The sequence below is a fragment of the Gallus gallus genome, chromosome 1 (assembly GCF_016699485.2).
Source record: "Gallus gallus isolate bGalGal1 chromosome 1, bGalGal1.mat.broiler.GRCg7b, whole genome shotgun sequence".
NCBI lineage: Eukaryota > Metazoa > Chordata > Aves > Galliformes > Phasianidae > Gallus > Gallus gallus.
The window spans coordinates 57,762,276-57,783,116 of NC_052532.1; the positions used below are offsets into that span (position 1 = coordinate 57,762,276).

The window sequence follows — 20,841 nt, forward strand, 5'->3', positions numbered from 1 at the left end:
CCCTGAGGGTGTGTAGATTCCCCATTCTGAAGATGAGAGTCTCATTTGACTATTAGATGTAGTGCAGCTGACTTTGAATGATTGTGCTTTGGAGTTAAAGCCTAGGAGGCTGACATGTTTGCAGAATTGTGAATGGCATGCTGAATCTTTTGCTTGTGAAGCTGTTTTACAAACATCTTCCATATTTACTCTCTCAGGCACTGTGACTGTTTAGTGAAGAGACATTTTTCTATCAGCTGTGAGTACTGACCATTTATCTTGTGTTTGCTCCCTTGTCTTCCACCAGAGAAAAAGGCCAAGAAGTCTGACTGTGGGGAATGGCAGTGGAGTGTCTGTGTGCCCACCAATGGAGACTGTGGTCTGGGGACACGTGAGGGCACTCGCACTGGAGCAGAGTGCAAACAAACCACCAAGACTCAGAAGTGTAAGATTCCCTGCAACTGGAAGAAGCAATTTGGAGGTAAGCATCACACTTTCAAGGGACTGTTTTTTCTTTTTACTTAATTATGATTAAGAAAGACTATATTTTCTTCTTCTGCAAATAAGGTGCTATCTACCTCCAAATTTCAAGTCTGTTGCAACTAAATCATTTGAGGCATAGAAGGCAACTTCCTCAGAGCAAAGTAGCTCCTCCAGCAGAGAATCCAGATAATCTACATATTGTAAACTTAGTATTCCAGCAACATGATTAAATCTCTTTTCCTGTGGTGTAGAACCCTATTTAAGGCAGCACTGTAAGAGTCATCTGTTCTCTCACAGCTGTGAACCTCCACTATGTTTACTACTGGCTTTAAGGGACCTTGTGATATGTGATTTGCAGTATGGAGCATGGGTGGCTACCAGTGTGTGTGCACTGAATGGAGGCCAGATTATTTTATCATTTTATAAGGTTTATATACGGCAATTGAGAAAGATACCTCCGACCTGTCCCAGACAAGATGTCTGTCCAGAACTCAGACCTTTGCAACTCTTCCAAAATTAGCTACATTTTTTTTTTAGTAAACAGATTATATGGCTTTGACATCAGTGTGACCTTTCCAAAGCAATCAGTGCAGCAGTTTCAGACTTGACAAGACCATAGTTGCACATTCTTTCTTGAAACTATTCAACCCTTATCTCTTAACCTTTAGCATCACACAAATGGAGGAACAATCATACAGAACTTGAATAGGGTTTTCATTTCTCTTTCTCTTTTTCTTTATTGTGTATCTTAATAGTTCAATATATTTTCACTTTATTTACATTCTGTATTGACAATAACACAATATTCATACAAAAGCAAGAGCATTTTTTTTTTAAATTCTCCTGGGATTCCTTTCTCCAGTTGCATGATCCTTCTGTCTAGGAGCACTAGCTGTCTGTGATGAAAGTGGTTATAATGTTACTCTTTCCTACTGGACTGATAACATTTTTGTTTTCACCCTTAATCCTTCTATTTTAAAAATTACCATTTATTTACTCATTGCAGCAGAGTGTAAATACCAATTCCAGGCCTGGGGAGAATGTGACTTGAATACTGCCTTGAAAACTCGAACTGGGAACCTAAAGAGAGCTCTTCATAATGCTGACTGCCAGAAGACTGTCACAATCTCAAAGCCCTGTGGGAAGCTTACCAAACCCAAACCTCAAGGTAATTTCAATTTGCTGAAAGTTGCATGCTAGTTCATTTAGGTTGATGAAATTGTGATGTCTTACATGCTTCAGTAGGAACAGGAGATTGTGCTCTCATAGCCTTTCCTCAGTCTGCATTCTCCTGTCTCCCAGCTGTCAGGTAGGCAATATTCCTGCATTGTATAGTAAATGAAGAGTAACAGACAAGAGGTGAACTGAAGATTAGGACCCCAGTTTTAACCCTAGACTACTTGTGTTGCCACCAGTTTGTTGATGTGCAGTAGACCATCAGAGTAAAGATGTGTTGCATAAGTCACTTGTTGACAAGAACACTCCAGTAATAGAATGCAAGAACATGTCTTGTTGAGATAAACACACCTTTCATATTGACATTTGGTATTGAATAATGATGAGTTCAAAAAGGGACTACTTTCCTTCTGGACATGTAGTGTTCAAGGGATGTTTTGCTCAATGCATGCTGAAAAGAGGATATGCAGGTGTTCTGCACCTTTTGGGTTATATATTCCTTATTTGAAGACAGCAAGGATGAGACCACCTAATGTCTTATATAACTAATTCCTAGTACAAAGGAAGGCATATGCTCATTTTATTTCTCTAGTGTCTCTTAGACAAACTTATTTTATTTCTAGCTATTAAGGCATTTTAATATATTCTTTTGTTGGAATAACATGTATGATGTACGTAGGATGATTTATAGTGGAAGCTAAAGCTGTGAGATCTTGTTTAAGCAACCAAAGTAATATTTTTTTTATGTAAATGATACAAGCTATGTTACTCTGGTATTTGCTGCTGAAAACTAGGTTAAAAACATTTCAGGCTTTGAATATTTGGATAATTATAGAAATAAATGTGATTAGAGGTGACAGGTGGAACTTGGGTGAGCAATTTTCCCAATTGTGGGTGGTGGTGCACCAGTGATCTGTGGAGCACTCTGCCTGTGCAGCCTTGCACACCTTCAGTGGAACTACCAGATAAGTGTTGAGTCTAGAACCTGTGTAGATAATGCAAGCTGTGAAGCAGAAAGCATACAACTAGATTTCCGGAAACCAGCTGACTTGATTCAGTTAGCAGCAATAAACATCTTCATTTGGGCATGGAAGTTACTGAGGGGGAATAAAAGTGGGAATAAATGCAACAAGGGCTTGGAGCTGTGTGATTTTATTGCATATTAGTTAGAAGAGAAGGATTTAATTTTATTATTATTTTATTATTTTATTATTTTTTGCAAATTTTCATGGATTTGGGAGTTTACTGAATGAAGTTTCTTCTTGTGCTGCCAGAATGGCTCTGCTGCTCGAGTGACTCCCAGCCTTCTGCCTAGTCCTGCCTCTATGGAGTCAGTCTGCTCTACTGATGGCTGTTGGAAGAGAGGGAAACAAACCAGAGCATTGATGATGTTGGTACAGGGACGTTTCATGTTACAACTCTAAAGACAGTGTCCTGGTAGAGCATGTGTAATTTCTGTATTGTAGTTCCTCTAATCCTGAAAGTTGGATTGTGACCATCTGCAGCAAGATAGCTATGTGGTGCTAGTTAAACAGGAAAACTGACTTCATTTGATTTGAAATAGGTACAAGTGTAGGTTTGTGATCATCATAAATGTGGGCAGAAATTCTGCTCTCCTGACTTGCATTAGGAATCTTACAGCATCTTCCTGTGTACCACCTGCTCATTCATCTGTTGGCATTAGGAGGAGCAGCAAGTGTGGAAGTTAGTGGAAATTAGGTCAAGCAGTTGAATACTGTGTGAAATGTTGTGCCCTACTGAACTTCATTACTGAGTTAAAATCTGAGTGCTGAAATGAAGAATATTTCTGTTTGCTTCCTGAGGTGAGGGAAATTACAGGCTGGAGTTAAGTCCCTACCTGTACTTAGGTAAAGGAAAAAATAAACTGTATGCAATCTATAGTTAGAATAGAACAAATTTAATTCTTTGTAACCAATAAGTAAGGTCTAGGTTACTGCTTGAGCACTTGAAATGGGCTACAGATACATATTAGGCTCCCTTTTCTTCTGTAGCTTCACATCAGCAACTCAGGACTACAGGCAAAGAAAGCATATAATACATTATTTGGAAGCAGCAATCTTTTTCCTCAGGTGTAGTGTTGTGTGAAGTCTGTATTCATATGCATCTAGACCTGTTAATGCTTATCAGCTGCCATCAGCTGCCACTGTGATTGCCTGGAGTAGAAAGGTAGTGGTTCTCTAGCATTTGTGTGCATTGACAGCAGAATTGTAAGTGAGGGTCCTATTGATTAAAGGAATCTGTTCTAGTGCTTAACTGTTACATTTTGGATCAGTGTAGGCTTCAAGAACTTCATCACTGAGAACATCTATGACAGCAATAGGCTGGGAGTACCAAAAGTGGAACTTCCTTGATCTGCAGCAAGACTTCTGCTAAATTAAGCCAGGACATCCTCATTAGCATTAGGAGTCAATGAATTTCTGATAAACTGGTGATCTAAGAATTCTTATGACTTTATCATTAGCCAGCATTCATGGAAAAGCCTTAAAATCTTTTTGAATCTTTTGAAGTTTGGAAAACAACTTTACTTCCTGGATATTTTTTCCTTTAAACTTTTGTATGTTTTCCTTATTAGTGATTGCTCTGTCTCAGTGTTTTTCTTCTGAACAGCTGACTCTAAGAATGGATTGTAGACTTGGAGATCACTGTTTACAAGAGGAGAACTATTAGAGAACCTCTAATATTGGTTTCAAGAGGGAGAGCAAATGACGAATTAGGAATTTCAACTTTATCTGGATTTCTAATGATCTCTTTTTTTCTACAGTTTTGATGAGATGCTCTTGGGTTGGATGACAATAGCTTGGTCTTGGGCTGCTGTGCTGAAACAGTGAAAATTGGTGTACATTCCTGAATGATATCAGTTTTGACAGAGAGATTGTCAGTGCTGTGACAGTGATATCCCAGACACCAGGGTTTGTTTATTTAGTACACAAATGAAGTTATAAGAAGGCCTGTCACAAAGGCTGGAAAGGATGAAATGATAAATTTTATCACAGGATTCTCGCAGAAGCAGACACCTCTCCTCTAGTACATACAACTGCATATTCTAATCAGTGTCTAAAGTGCCATGGATGTTCAAGTTCTCCCTAAACTATCTTGATGGATGCAAAAGAATCAGGCACTTCTGTTGAGCAGCTGCTCTGATGGTCAACTTGCATTGAAGAGTAGAAATTGCTTCCGACAAACTCCATCTGGCCTACTTCATGGCCACCCAAACGTGATTGATGATTGCTCAGGCTCCAGCCAGCCAGAGAGGAAAAGAATGGGATATTGTCAGGATTCAGAAAACATTCTGGTTGTACTGCTGAGAGAGGAGGAATTTATTTTTACTGAGCTGGGTAGCCTGGTAGACCTTATTTCTTTTTTTCACTCAGGCTTTCTGTCATTCTCATTTTTCCTGTCTCTCTCTCTCTCTCTCCATAATTCTTGTACTTTGAAGTATTTATACCTTTGATAAAGATAAAACTAAATAGGATCAGCAGTGTACTTGGACACGTAAGAAAACAATTTTACTAGAGCTGGCAAACATTAGTACTGCTTATGCCACTGTTGTCTTTAATAACTGGGGTGTCATCCAAAGATCATGTCATCCAATGCCCATGTTTCCAAAGACTGTTCAGAGGAAGGCAAGACTTGCAATAGATCATAATGGCTACAATGTCTTTTCTGTAATGAAGATCAAGTGTAGCATATCGCTCTAGCAATGCGTCAGTGCATTTCCTGTCTGTGGTGGTGTATGTGCTCCTACAGTGTTTTTACTAATTTCTCATTGTTTGAAGAGCTTTATTTAAGAGTTAATAGCAACATAAATAATCTGCACTACATTACTTCTTCTACCTAGGAAACTTTACAGGAAGAATTTCCAGAAAATGAACAGGTGACCCTACTATCACTCCATAGAGCTGAGGAAGTACAATGCAAATAATAATAATTACTGAAAGTCAGAAAGGCTAAATGATTTTTCAGGGTTGTACAGTTACAGTAACAGGTGCATGTGCTCAGCTAGGAGCTGTTAACTCCTGGCTGCATGCTCCTACTAGCAGCAATTGCTCCCTTTTTTCCCAGTCTGCAATTATCTGAATGTGACAATTTATTTCAGGGCATCTGAACTGCCATATTTAACTAGGGTCTCATTTTCATGTTATTTATCTCAGTGGATTTATGACAGTGTTTGACAATAACCTACCTTACATCTTTGTAGGGGAGCTCGCTGTCAAAACATAGAGCTGGGCTTTTGTTAACGAGTAGATGTATTCCTCTACCAATTTTGGTGCCAGAAGCATAATGCAACATGTGGTTTCTGGGTACTACAGCTTTGATTCTTACCTGCAGAGGACATCTGACTAGCAGCATTGCCAGGGCAGACTGCTCTTTGGAAGAATGACTTGACTGTTGGTTGTTGCAAGGAGCTCACAGTGACAATTTCTGAATGAATTGCTCACCTGATATGCAGCTACTTGTTACTCAGACAAAATGAATTTCAGCACTGAAAAAAAGGACGGACTGCTTGTAACCCATTTCATTTTACAGGGTGGGCAATCTGCTTTTTCCGTGGTGCCCTCCCTCAAGTTTGCCTTTGAGCAGCAAAAAAAATGCCGCCTTCTGAAGGGTAGATGGAGGAAACGTAGGGGGAGAATAAATTATTAGTTAGGACTGTGATTTTGTTTTATTTGAAAGATGCTGATGTCTCCTGTTTTGGCATCATTCTTTTCTTGTATCTCCCTCTGAAGGTTGGAGAACTCCCTGTCTTTAATGTAACTCATTAGTCATGCAGGCATGCAGCTAGCGTAATAATTAGTATTACAGGAGGCAGAATAATAGGATCTACTTATACTAATTAGATATAAAAATGAGGGATTTTCTTATGTTAGGCAACAGCTGCTATAGTTAAACAAAAACCCGAAAGGTAAATTGGAAAGTTTCTGTCTTCTTATGAAGGCATGAGGCAGCCTCATTCAAGAGTGTTCCCTGGCACTGACCAGGAGCCTGCAGTGAAGTACAGTGATCTGAGCTCTGTGGGACAGACACTGGCAGTGCATGCCCAGCAGGAACAGCATGACTGACTGTTATTATTGTTGCTATCATCATGATTATTTGTATTGCATGAGTGCCCAGAGGCCCCAGTTGAAAAAGGGTGCCATTGTACTAAGCACTGCATTGTGAGAGGCAGTTTTGCCATGAATAATTTATGTCTCATGGAGCTGAGAAATGTGAAAACCAAGAGGAGAAAGGGTGGTCCACATGGGTGAGACTGGGTACTAAATTCTTGGTTGTGTTCCCTTAGTCTGAGGATGAGGCTTGTTATTTCAAGATGAAGTAAAACTCAAAAGAGAACTATGTGACTCTCTGAGATACATTTCTATGGCTTGGCTCCTTGCTGCTGTAACGAGGAGGATTTTTCTTGTTAATTTAAGTGGGAACAAGAGTAAGGCATATAAGAAAAATAGAACAGAATGGTGGCTATGTTGTGGACCAGCCTCAAGCTGCTAGTAAGCTGCCATTGCAGGCCTAAGCTAATGAAATTCTGATGTTTTCAAATGGAGATTTTTTTCTGGTTCCATTTCCCTCCTTATGTTTCTTAAAAGCTTTCCCCTGTAGCTTCTCTCAAGACTGCTTTTGTACCTTTGGAAAATGAGACTTTTTGGACAAATAATTTGAGCGTTTCATCTAGTCATAGTGTAATTGTGATTCACACATGCCTGATTCCAGGGAGCATGTAGGAGAGGGAGAAAGATAAATATATTTTTAAAAGAAGTATTTTTCAGTTTTTAATTGTTCTGCAGGTTTAACAGGTGAGTTTGAAAGGAAGAAGACAGGGAAATTTCATGGGAAACCTGGACCTCCATGTTTTCTTACCTTCTGGTCTGTATTCCAGATGCTTTTTTTCTGTGCTAACATGTAAGATGAAAAACTGGATGTGACAAATGTTCTTGTTTAACCCTCTTTTGCCTGCAGGAGTTTCTTTTAGTATTTAATACAGGCCTTTTGGGGAGAAAGTTTAAATAGCCCTGTGTGCCAATTCTCTTACATGCTCATTGTCTCACTTTCCTGGCTTGGCGGAGCAGGCCAGCCTCCTTGGCATTAGTCACTGCCCTTGAGCTGTGGAAATGCCTGAAGCTGTGGGACTTACTGTGATAAAAGATATGCCATCAGCAAATGTTTACAGTCATTACTGTTCCCAGCAGTGAAACAGAGAGAGAACTCTGTTCCTTCCTTTTGGCCTCTCCTTTTCTAGTTCTTCGCTTCCTTTCCTTTTAAGCTTTATTTTCCTTCTTTCTTCCTCCATCTCATTTTCCACATCACCTTCTCTATATCCTTTCTCCTATCTGGGCTTACTGCAAAAGTTTTGTAGGCGACTCTGCAGCGTGGAGCACTGGCCAAAGCAAGTCTGTACCCCTTGCCCTGAGGGTAGACTAGGCTGGGGCAGATGCACAGAGCACAGCTGAGAAATGTGTATGTCTGCTTTTCAAAAGCCAACTACATAAAATGAGGTTTCTATTCACAGTACATAGCAAAGAATTTTCTGCTAAATAGCTGTTTACTGCTCTCAGTTTGACGTATGAACTGCTGCAGTGTAGCATTTTGCTTCTCTGTGGATGTAGGGAAATGCCAAACTCCAAAGAGCTTATTACTACATTTTGTTTTCAGCAGTCTCCTGCAGACATGTGAATGCAGAGAGTACACTTTGAATGTATCAGTCTATTCCTGCACCTGTCTCGTGGGTATTAAGATGGATCTTGTGTACCGCTGATACAGACAGCTGAAGAGCCAGCCGAGATGGGGTCTCTCTTGTGCTGATTGTAGAACATGACAAAGAACAGTAAGAATGTCCTTTCCCTAAATCAGCAAAGCAAACATACCAGATGATAAGAAGAAGCAAACAGAAGAACAAAGTGACCCACTTCTGGAAACCATCTTCCAGTTAGACAGACCCCTTCAGCAGTCTCCAAGTGCAAAACAGACATTGCTTGAAAAGTTTAGCAGTAGCGATTTTCTGTATAATTTAATGGCTTTGATACATGTGATTTGGAATGAAAGACAAGGAGAAGAAAATTAGAGATCCATTTTCCACAAATGACACTTTTGTCCATTTCTTTTTCAGATATATTGTTTGTAGCCAGCATAAATCTGGCTGTTCCCCTATAGATAACACATCGTACAGTACCTTTCTGGCATATGTCTGCATCTCCACCTTTCAGTTTGAATTGGGTCTATGCTATGTTCAGCTGGGAACAAATTCAAGGCCATCCTGAGTGTAAGTTGAGCCTAGTTAGAATCAGAACAAAACCTGTTTGGAGAATAATGACTTGGAGAAACTGAGCAACACTTATAGTCAAGAAGAGGCAGTGATTAAACAACGCAGAGCTTATGTGTAGGGGATATTATCAGTTATAATCCATTAACAAAGTAAAAATCGCATCAAGGTCATTGATTCATTGGATCATACCTTCTATGGTGTTTTAGTTAGTGGAGAATTGCTTTTGCTTCTATCCGGTACAACTCTATTTTGTTCAAAGAGCCTCTTAAGAAGAATTCATTTTTTTTTTTTACTTAAACTCATTTGGAGTAAATAAATGCTTCTCTTTCTATAGCAGTAGAAGAAGTATCACATCTAAGTGGCGTTTCAGAATCAACAGATTTGCATCTTTAATCATGGAAATCACGAGGTACTACTGCTTCTGTTCGTACGGAGCAGGGTGAAGCCTTGTACAGTGATCCCTGTACAGTGATTTTTTCAATTGTTCTTTTTTTTTACCAAGGGACAAAATCCTTGGTTTAGTCAAAGTTGAGAACTGCCCCATACCCAATGACCATCACCACTGCAATGAAGTGCTCTGAGATACTTGCCCTAGTGAGAGAGGGAGAGTCCTTTAGGAAATCTGTCTTCCTCTATACTGAGTGGGACAGAGAGCTAATTTCTGAGAAAACTGGAATGCTGAAATGCTTAGCTCTAACAGCTTTTGAAATTTTGAGTGGGTTTTTACAACCTCTGGGGGTACTGCTTCATCTCATGGATAGGAGGGGTTCAGCAATCCATGAGTGAATTTTTACCTTCTTCACAACAAGGGAGAATAAATACATGCAAGTCCTGGCTTTCTGTGCTTGGCTCCCATTAAAATGCAATTACTTCCTTTTTGTACCTTATTCATTAATAGTGGCTTCACATCGTACGTGGCTTCTGTTCGATATAATTACTTTCCTTTACTGCAGGCGCAGTAAGAATGAAGCTTCAGAATAAAGACAGTTATTTAAGGAGAATTGCTGCTGTTTCAAATTGCTTATCAGATTAATTTGTTTACTCAGTAAAGTCCTCACCTTAAATTTGCTGCATTTTTGTTTTTGATCTTCATGAAGATTTGGGCCCATGACAATGCAGCTTTTAATCCTATGAACAGTTCTTAAAGATAAGGCTGTTCAGGTCGTTGAATGATTACAAAATCAAGTGTGCGTGCATCAACACAGCTGGCTCTTGCAGGGCTATTTGTACTATGCTACGTGGGTGTTTTTAATCTCACTAGAAGTGCTCTGAGTGCTGGGGGGAGCTAGATGTCTGTGCAGTGCTTGATTGCTGCTCTCTGCAGGAACAGATAAGTATTCTGAATTTGCTCTTTGCATTTGCCCAGGTCCAGGATTCTAGCTTCCAGCTGCGCAAGAGCTCTCTCACTGTGGGGTCAGAAGGAAGGGGGAGGGACAGCAGAAAGCACATGCTATAAAACGGACACAAAAATTTCAGGATGGTTTTACCATTCTTATTAATATTCTGGACAATGCATAACTCACTATCCTGGTCCTTTTGGATATATACATAGCTCATATATATTCTTTTGGATATATACATAGCTCAGTATTTCCTTGATGTGAAGGAAGCCTGGACAGGTTATAGCTAACTGCTGCTTACCTCTGCGTGGCTGTGTGCTTAACCATGCCAGAGGTGGAAGAATTGTTTGGCTGAAGCAATATCACATGGTGCACTCAGAGCAACAGGCAAACAGCTATCTGTGTCCTTCGTGCTTTCTGCCTTGCTCTCTCCTCTTATGGGTCCTGAATTCCCCAGAGGTAGCTCATAAAGACAACTCCAGTAAATGTCTGACTCGGTACTAAATGTATCAAACCACCGACTTTTGAAGCAGGTAATGCAGTGTGTAGATTCAGATTAAAATTAGAATTCAGATTAAAAATTCAGTATGGTCTGGTATGAACCTGGGTTTCATCAATTTTGATCACCTCATTGTAGTGACTCTGTGTATTCTTGGTAGCACCTGTCTGCAGCAAACACATTTTCTGTAGCTAATACACAGATGATGCAGAGGGTTATAGCTCTGCCTTTACAAATTTTGCTTTAACTGGGTAGGTGAGGTGAAGGAGGCTGCTTTTGACCCAGGGTTCTTGCAGATGGTAGTCTTTTGCTCAAGGTAGGCTTTGTTTACTGTGTTCCTTTTCTTGCTTCCTTCTGGCTCAGCCCCAAACATTGTTGAAATCAAGCTGCTTTGTGGTGTCAATGAGACGTGGAAAACAGCATAGTGGCTTTCCTATCATAAAGTCTATTTTCAGTGTGCATAGCTTGAGGAGTTACTGCAGATTCTGACAGTGGGCAGTGATCACATTAGAAAACCTGAAAGGAAATGCCTGAGGTAGTCTTGCATTCAATCTGTTCTAAGGTGAAGTTAGTTTAGGTATTTTTCTTATATGGAGTAGGAATCGGAATGGGATTATTGGTGGTGGTGTATCTTGGGGATCTTTCCCCCCCTTAACTGGTAGATGCCTATAGCAGGGGCATGGGTATGTTGAGCTTTGAGGTAACTGGCAGTGAACTCTGAACTGCTCAGGGCTTTCAAGCATGTTGTCAGGGCTGGCACTGGTGGCATGGTGACCCTTTCAGTATAGGGTGGCTGGCTACCCTGGAAAGAGAAATGCTGGCAAAGTGACTGGGCTGACATAGATCCCAGTGTGGTTTGTGAGATTACTTTAAAGCATATAAAAGAGACAGCAGTCTAGGGTGAATGAACATGAGGACAGTGAAATTTCAAGTGACACAAATGTTAGCGTAGATCTGAGCAGTGAGGAAACATGAACAAAATGTATCTTAAAGCAACTTTCTGCAGTTAGCCATGGACATACTGTTGTCTACAGCCAGAATACAGTCAAAACAGGTGGAGGGTAGCTGTGAGTACAGTTGTGCAAGACAGTATGAACAGCAACATTTTGGTCGGTCGTTATATGGGTATTGATGTCCAGGGTATAGTTTTTAAAAGAGCCTAAGGACTGGGAAATATTTGAGCTGTTTTCTTTTTTATATAGCCACAACTCTGAGGTTACATGTGATTTCATGGAGTAAGTGTGCTTTGCATCAGTACAGCAACTGACTGAAACTAACTGTCTGAAAGATTAAGTTCTGGCAGTGTGAGTACTATCAGTGTGAGAGGAATTACCTCCCAGGTGGGAGCATTTTGTTATCCCAAGGAATCAAGCAAAAACACTTCCCTGTGTAGGTAGATGGATTTGGCAGTTTGTGTGATATGCAGATTCATTATCACAAGGCGGACAATGCAGTGAGTTTAGTGTCTCCCTTTCTCTGAGAAGTAGATACAGACATCTGGCTGGGACTTTAAGTCAAGTGCAAGACATAGTCTTTGAGGCGAGGATCTGATTTGATCACATAATGGCTGCTGAATAAAACCTTCTGGTAATAAGTGACATCGTTCCAAAAGTAAGCTGCACATATTGTTCTCTTTGGTAGTGTACTCTTAGAAGTCAACCGACATTCATACATCTCTTTTTGTGAATGTAGGTGAATGTAGTTGAAGCCAACAAAGTGCCTTTTTTTTTTTTTTTTGGTGCCAGGTTTGAATAGATTTTACAAATCCCAGTGCTTGTCTTGATAAACTACTGTATTGATAAAATGTTGTTTCTTTCTCAGAAAAGATAGGAAAGGGAGAGAGAAAGAGAGACCAATCAATGCAGTGCAGAATCCAGGAGGATTGGTGATATAATGGGAAATTTAGAGAAAGACTTGAGTAAAAGGGATTAGAAGGGGAGACAGAAAAGTAGTAGGGGAAAAAGAAAGCTTCAGCTGAGTGCAAATTCTGTATTAACTTAATGAAAAATGACATTTTGTAATGATAGTTTGTAAAATAACACCAGGTTCTATTAATGGCTCCGGGCTGCAGGCATGCATACTCATGCACTCACACAAACAGGCAGAAAAATAATAATAGTAATAATAAAAATAATTTTCACATTTTCAAACTGAAAACAATTACGTCTTGTTCTAAAGTATTTTAGCCTTATTCTTATTTGAGGGATATCAACAGAGCTTCCTTGGCTTTAATGAAATAAATTAGTTTTACGGGAGTTGATGGCTATTTGACTGTCCATGTTACATGACTGGACAAGGAGAAATTAATCATATTCACAAAGAAGACCTCCTTAAAGAACAAGTGCTCACTTTTTCATTCAGGGTGATAGATATTACTTTACCTCTTCACCTGAGATGGACTTTTTTTCTTCCGAGAAGGAAGAAATAAAGGAAGATTTCAAAGGAGGGAAGTGTCTATCGGTGAAAGCCATGTTAAGGCAAACATGAGTCTACTGCTTACTGTTTTCTTTCCAGACAACTACTTCACAGAAAGCCAGTTTCCATCTCCTTGTAGTACCTGTTTTTCTGCATTTCAGTGGTATTCAAAGGATTTATTCACTCTTTTGGAGTTGTTAACTGCCCCATTACAAGATTGTATGTGGGACAAGAGTATCTAATCCCCTTAATTTCTTACTCATTTTTTAGGCCTCTGTCTGTTTCTTCTCCATATAGAACGCAGCATTACCCCTTGTTATGGTGGAAGTTTCTGTGGATAACTGGTGGTACAACGCATACACTTTCACTTGTATATCCACATCGTACCAGTACCCACCCCACATTAGACAGAGCAGCAAACACTCTCTTCCCCTCCCAGTCCTAATGGCGCTGGACAGATCACACCAAACCTCTTCTGCGTCTCAAGCGAGCATAGGTGTTTGTCCCAAACAAATAGGGAAGGGCTGGCAGTGGAGAAGCTGAAGAAACAAGTGAGCTCTCTCACCACACTCTGGAGTTGCTTTCATATTCAAAGAAAGCCAAAGATGAACAATGAAATAGAAAGGAAGCGAGGGAGGGGTATGTGTGTGGGTAGTGTGTGCAGAGCTTTATCCCAGCTCTCCGCTGAGCCATGACCTGGTTTCTCCAGGAGCCACTTGCTGTTTTCTTGTATTTGGAGCAAGTTCCTGACACAATGCTCTGCATGCCAAACAGGGTCGTTGCTCAGATAGGAAAGAATTGAACTAGACGTGCACCCATTCCCATCCTCCCTAGCTTCTCAATTGTTCATTTTATATTCTTTACATTCAGCTTCCCCTTTCCCTGCTCAGGAAACAAAATCTGTTCTTATGCGTATAGAGAAATAAAGGGGAACTTTCAGAGATACTGGATGAAGTTTATTACAGGCACTTTTAGATGCTGACTGTTTGTGGTTATTGTGTCTTGACAGAATCCAAGAAGAAGAAAAAGGAAGGCAAGAAACAAGAGAAGATGCTGGATTAATGGAGCCAACTTGGGCAATGTGAGAAAGGGACATCAGCAAACATGATCGGTTAACAGTTTCATTTATACCTAGGCATTTTACCCTAAAATTATTTATAGCTTAATGGTACAATAGAAGGAAACAAGCAAACACAGACAAAAAATATCCTTTTTTATTTACTTTAGTATTTTTAATGTATAACCCTAACAACAATTTTAGAGGCCTGTCGTAAAGGATTCCAAACTCATTTAGAAAATTCTGTCTATTGCATATTGAACAGTGTAGAGGTTTTTAAAATATTTTTTTCTCAAGTCTTGCTGTAGGTCTCAGTCTTTTAACTACTCCATGCAAGCAGAATTTGAACCTGTGTAGAGCCCTGCTGAACCCAGTGATAACCCTGTGTGGATGCAGGAGTCTGGTTGGGTGCAGTTATATTTAAAATTAGGACCATATGAGTGAAACAACAAACAAATACTGTTTCTTAAGTTGTTGTTACATCTGGATAACTGTATGAAGTTATTTGTTTAAGGAGAGGATGGGGGCATTTTGTTGAGCATTTGCAGGCTAGGAATTTTTTTCTGTGTGTGGTGAATGTTCATTCCAAACTGTAATAGTCTGGGTAAAAACAGTAGTGTTCATATCTTGGTTCCTGGCAGTAAAAATAGTAAAATCTTTCAGTGGTTTGATATAGCAGGTTCCTAAACTTTTAGGTTTTTGTAGAAAAGGTATTTTCTACAAAAATATCTAGGTGGAAAGATAGCAAGACTCTTCTTCTTTACCGTATTGACACTGGTGAATGACAATGTCATCTGTTTTACCTGCAAAAGCACAAACATGCTTTATTTCTTTCTTCCTTTTTAATTTATTTTTTATTTTTTTCCCCAGAATGGAGAATATCTTTTTCATAAAAATCTAATTGAAATTGTTGCTATTCTACCTGACCCAACTCTCTTTTGTATTAGTGAGAATCTTCCTGCAGATTTTAACTATAACTGGTTGAAAGTAGAAATTATGTATAGTGGGAAGAAACAGAACAAATCAGTTTGGAAACTATCTAAGATGGCTCGTATTTCTGACCAGAAAAGGGGCACTTTATGAGACTTGAAACAAATAAGAATGAAATTAATTTTTAGTTTCATTTGTCTATTAGTAAAGCAGAAGGGAAATGTCAAGATGGTACCTTTTGCTTCCTTCCATTTTTAAATAAGTAAAAACACCTTGGAAAATCTTAGCCATAAAGATATATTTTTTTCTTTTAATTTCATTTTTAACTCAAAAAGGAAAAAAATATAAAACCTGTTGTTTTTCTGTTTTTTTTTACATATTTCAAATGATAATGAGTCCTGAGAAAAGTCAGAGTAGAAAAAAGATCTTGCAATGAGTTGGTGTATCCTCAGGTGAAAGATTGTTTTACAAGCCAAACAACGTTCAGACCAGATATATTAGAAGAAACCTATGGGATTTCAAGTGCTCAAATTCTTTTAAAAACCACCCTTTAAAAATTATAAGTCTTAAATTTCGTAAGCAAGAAGTAACCTTCACTGTTGGTGTAGGCTCCAGGCTTTGCCTGCTGGTCAACAGGAAGTCTCCCAAAGTCTCCCTTTTGCTCCTGCAGATACTCATTGACTTCAGTGAAACTTCATCAGGGTGCAATCATCTGGGTAAATCACAATGCTCTTTTGGAATTAGCTTATAGAAATGCAGAGTCTTTTACTGGTCTATCTTCTCACTTCCCTTTTCTAAGCAGAAAATAAAAATTAAAAAAAGCAGAGCTTGTCCTCTTTTATTCTCGCACATGGGGACTATAGCTGATCTGAACTCACGGTGAGGCAAGTCCTTCTGTAGACGTTCCCGAACCCTTCTGAAGCCAAGCTGCACATAGCTCAAGATAGACTAGTCACAAATATTTCTCAGACTCCTTGGGTGTGTTTTGCAGTCTTTGTTGATGTCCTTGTTATTTTGGCTATACTATTAGACATACCTGAGACAGTGATATAGTTAATGTCCCAGATATGGTGGACGTGCAATGACCAAACCCAAAATGACAAGTTGTAATTCATAAAGGCTTTTATTTAGCTGATGCTGGGTGCTATTTTTTTTTTAATTATTTCATTTTTTTAATTTTGTTTTGTTTTATGGTCTGATCAGGTCTGCTTATGTTTATGCCTCAGACTTGAACTAATGAATTGGTAGATCTGATTGATGACAAAGGGAAGAAGAAGCTTTTTCACTCACCAAAGGTTTTGTCTGTCTAAATGCTGCATCAGTTCACTTGAAGTGGCTCAGCTTTGAGTGTAGACACTGTTGCACCATTGTCTTACATGAGTTAATCTAGTCCACTTTTCACAGGGAGCTGGCAGGAGTTGGGATTGATGCTGAGACTTACAGTATGACTCTCCATTAGCAAACCTTAGATATGACTTCTGTTTTTTACTTTTATGAGTAGAAAGAAAACAAATTCCCTGTGCTTCCTCCATCACCTTTTGTCCCTTAGAATTAACTGCCCATCTGGATTGCAGAAGAAACATTCCTGATAGTTTTTGAAGGAGGTCAGTCAAATTCCCATTGTTACAATGGTAGTGTAGGGCCTCCATGGAGAGAGTTTACAGAAATCAAACAATCAAACAAACAAAATGTCATGTTAGGACCAGCAGAAAGTACAACAGTCCTGTGAGCAAAGGACGTGAAATAGGAAGACTTCCTCTGTACCTCTCAACCACATATATCTGAGTCTATATTTGCGTCTTATTGTTAACATGTATATATCAAACTTTACTCAAATGGCAGCCTTTTTCTGGGAGATCTAAGTGCTCAGAAAAGAGAGAGGTGAGTTGCTGAACATCAGAAAAGGGTGATTCTGCATCCAGTCTCTGGATTTCAGCAAGTTTAAATTTAGGGTAGTTTGTGTATAGCTCCCCACTACTTCCTCTAAGTAAGCTGAGCCATGCTTCCAAGCAATTAGGCCTGTCTGTATCTTGATTTAAATCAGTATTTGAGGATTGGGGCATTTTAACACTTCGGCACATTTCCTGGCAGAAGTGCCCCTATTGAAAGAGAGTCATTGCTTGTCAGCCTGGCATATTTCACAGACTGTTAAGTGCAGCAAGACTACAGCATAAATTATGTTTTAGGGTAAGGCCCCAGGAGGAGAAAACATTTGCTGTACATGTACATTCAGGTAAATACTAATTTCTGGTTCTCATCTTCTAATCATACTACTACTTGTACTGTTTTTTTCAAGGGAGAAAAATAAGCAGAAATACAGGAGTATTAATTACAAAACATATCAACAGACAATGTAGCATTGTTCACAGGGCCATTATCAAGAAGAAGGAAATACTATCAGGAGCATTTTATGCAAACTTCTTTTTCTTGCTTCTTTGGTTTGAGAAGGCAGGATTACTTGGTGTCACATTTGCTTTTCAGCTTTGCTTTATTTGTGCCTTAATGAAAACTAGGCGATTATAGGATGTTACTGAAAATATGGAGGAGTCCCCACTCCATCCTCAAAAGAAGGCATCCATCAGGAGGCAACCTGGCTTTTCTTCAGTCTAGGAATCTGTTCTTTTTTCCTATGCATGAATATATTTTCTGTACTAAGTTGCTATTGAAATTGCTCTGCAACAACATTAACAATGTAGAATTCCTGATTTTCCAAAGCTAAATATTGTTCAGGTACACTATTCTGACATGACACAATAATCTTTTACATCTCCCAAATTCTCATACTAAGGGGAAGCATGTGAATGAGGGTAGACATCTCTTATTCAATCTTTTAAAACTCTCTAGGAGAGCATCTTATGCAAATTTCTGACTATATTCTCTACTGTATGGGGACAGATTGCACCTATTGCTTGCTCTCCACCAGTCACCCCTAATTTTGATAGTATCAGTAGGTTTTCCAACAATTTTGCTAAGGCAATCTACCTCCCACCTAACCTCTGCAGACATTTTTGATCCTTCCTAATGCTAAGGGATATATCCTCCACTACTTGCTGACTTGTAAAACACTTCCAGCAAGCCTCTACCATCAGATACCTCTTATTGTGACCTTCTAACATTAAAAATAAATGAAACAGTGAACATGTTCATCAAAAGATAACAGTGAACAAAAAAATATAAGAATGAGCAAATCAGTTCTCTGTATTTGTTGTGAGGGTGGCTTGCTCGGTCATAGCTCAACCTGAGTGAGGCTTTCTATGGAAAAGAAATGCATCACATATAATGAAGAGTAGAGAGAGTGATGAAAGAATGGCTACTCTCAAACAGAAGAGCCCCTTAGCTACGTAAACAGAGCAAGAAGTTGGATCATTTCCCAGTGCATTCTCTTATACCTTTAGGTTAAATGGAAGAAACATGGTGCATAGAGCTTCATGTATAGGGAGTTCTGTCTGAGCAAATTAGAGTGTGGAAGGACACTATTGTACTCCATGGATAACTGAATTTGAAGAAGATCTAGATAGTATTTTTCATAGCAACAGAAATGTTCATGTACTTTTGGACTGAAACTAAACAATGAGGTGTAATAATTCTTCCAGTGTTCCCCTTCTGCCACTCTTCTGCCTTGTGGTCCCATCACTCTGACCTGAGCAGAAATGTGATATTTCAGGGAAAATATGAGAACTCAGCTATACTCTCTGTCATCACATTGGTAGGGCTGTGCAAGCCCTCTATCATTTCTGCAGTTTTTCATTTAAATGTGGAGTGTCTTGACATCATAAGTTGCTGAAAAATAAGTACATATCTAAAATCACAACTGAAAGCGTGAGTCAAGTGTGTGATTTTTCTGATGAAACAAAACAGACACTCTCCAAGTGTTTCTATTTTGGAAAGTCATTCAAAGTTAAAGACCGTACAAAAACTTTACCATTGAATTCTGTGATGTAAAGCTAGGAAAATGAATAGCCTCTGCAGGGCTGTCTTACCCTTAGCCAACTTCATTTAATTAATTACACTGTTTGAATTCCTTCAGCCTAATCTACTTGGCAACCAGACACTATCTAACTTTTCTCAGTGGGTGATTCATTACGCTTCCTATATTATAATTATATAGCTCATCTAGGTTATTACAGCTGAAGAAAATGGCTCTGGTAGTCCAGAGACTGTGGTGGTCACTGAAAGGACTTGCAGCAGATGCAGGCTACTATTGTTGCCTCTTGGAGCTAGGAACCACCTCATCAGGATGTCAGTCAAACACAGCATCTTTAAATATACGCTCATATATATTGCATATATATAAAGATCCATGTACATTGAAGCAAAAGTATATAAAAAAAGTGCATCCATAACTCAAAATGTGACTCGCAGCTAGTGCTGCCGTGTTTTAAAGCTAAAGCAGAAGTGAGAGAACTTTTGGCCTGTGTTCTGTTTTTTTTTTAATAAAAGAATAGTATATAGGCTGGAGAATCAGGTTTCTTCTCTTCCCCAGCATATTTCTTTAAAGATAGCTGTGCCCAAGGAAAATGCAAACACACACCAACAAAATGGCCAATAGGACTTAGTATCAAAGTGACATTCTCTTCTATCACAATAAGTACATGGAAGGGCTTTATGCAAAGCTTCAAAGTGGAAGAACTGATTAAGTGTGAACATAGAAACCCAAGAAGAAAAAGGCTTTTTCTCTGCAAAGAAAAAGGAAAAAAAAAGAAAAAAAAAAAACAACAGAAATCCTCTTGATACCTGTGGTTTGGGTGCTAAGTAAGAGAAGAAATGAAAGTGAAAATAACAAATTAAAGCCTGAGTATCATGTTCAATGGATTTCTAATTCTGTATATATCTATTAAACCAGTTCTATATATCTTCTCATGAAATATGTTCTTTATGCTGTTCCTTTTCTTTTTTCTTTTATTTTTTTTCCAGTTTGTATATTGATTTTGTAAGCTAGTAGTGTGTTACCTTTTCAATTTTTTAAAACTTGTATGAAAGCCATATATCCACATTATAGAATGAAAGCATTAATCCTGTAACATCCTTAATGTTTCCCTTAGCTCTGTGGGATTGTGGGAGGTTCTAGCGAATGTATATGTTTACCAATTGTATCAACATAATTTACTTGCTCTTAGTGGCGATAAAGAATTAAATAAACTAATACACAGAAACGTGGTGTCATCATTTGGTTGTTGCAACTGTCAAAGACTTTTGAAGTTTCTAAATTCCAATATTATATGTGGTCTGCCTCTGTTGTACTAATTTCCTGTTAACTATAGGTGTTGCTGGCCCCCAAAACACTCTCCATTTCTGTAAATTCAGAAGGAGTTTAAATCTGGAGGAAGAAATCTGCCAGCAACTAGTTCTAGCAGAAAATGACTCTCTGGTCTGGGAGTACTGAAAGCTGTCTGCCCCAAATTCCCAGCAGTTATCATTTCTGTAAATGAGTTTGTTTCAGTATAGTTGTTTCATTTGGTATAACATCGACACAATGATGGGTCACATATACAAAGAGTTTGGAATCTTTTATTTTAAAATTATTCTACCAGGTTAGTGGTGGGAAAACTGTTCTCAGCCTTGTCATGCTCAGCTGTTTAACAGTGACTTTAATGACTGTGTGTTTAGTGAGAGATGATTAAGCCTCAGGAGAAGAGCAAAGATGCTAAATTATATCAGTGGGCTATACTAAGTGATGAGGAAACTC

At 38.9% G+C, this 20,841-nt stretch overlaps 1 protein-coding gene across 10 annotated transcripts in view; it reads left to right on the forward strand.

The window, feature by feature from the left end:
* Positions 1-20,308, forward strand: part of PTN (pleiotrophin) — a 69,823-nt gene extending 49,515 nt beyond the window's left edge. For 6 of the 10 annotated variants that reach the window (NM_001276362.2, XM_015285608.4, XM_015285616.4 and 3 more), the window contains exons 3-5: positions 287-460; positions 1,469-1,630; positions 14,178-20,308. In NM_001276362.2, coding sequence (NP_001263291.1) covers positions 287-460; positions 1,469-1,630; positions 14,178-14,230 — 389 coding nt within the window. In that variant the 3' untranslated portion in view covers positions 14,231-20,308. The remainder of the gene's footprint in view (positions 1-286; positions 461-1,468; positions 1,631-14,177) is intronic. The other 4 variants (XM_046939126.1, XM_046939128.1, XM_046939129.1 and 1 more) reach the window with 1 other exon arrangement.
* The last annotated feature ends 533 nt before the right edge of the window (positions 20,309-20,841 follow it).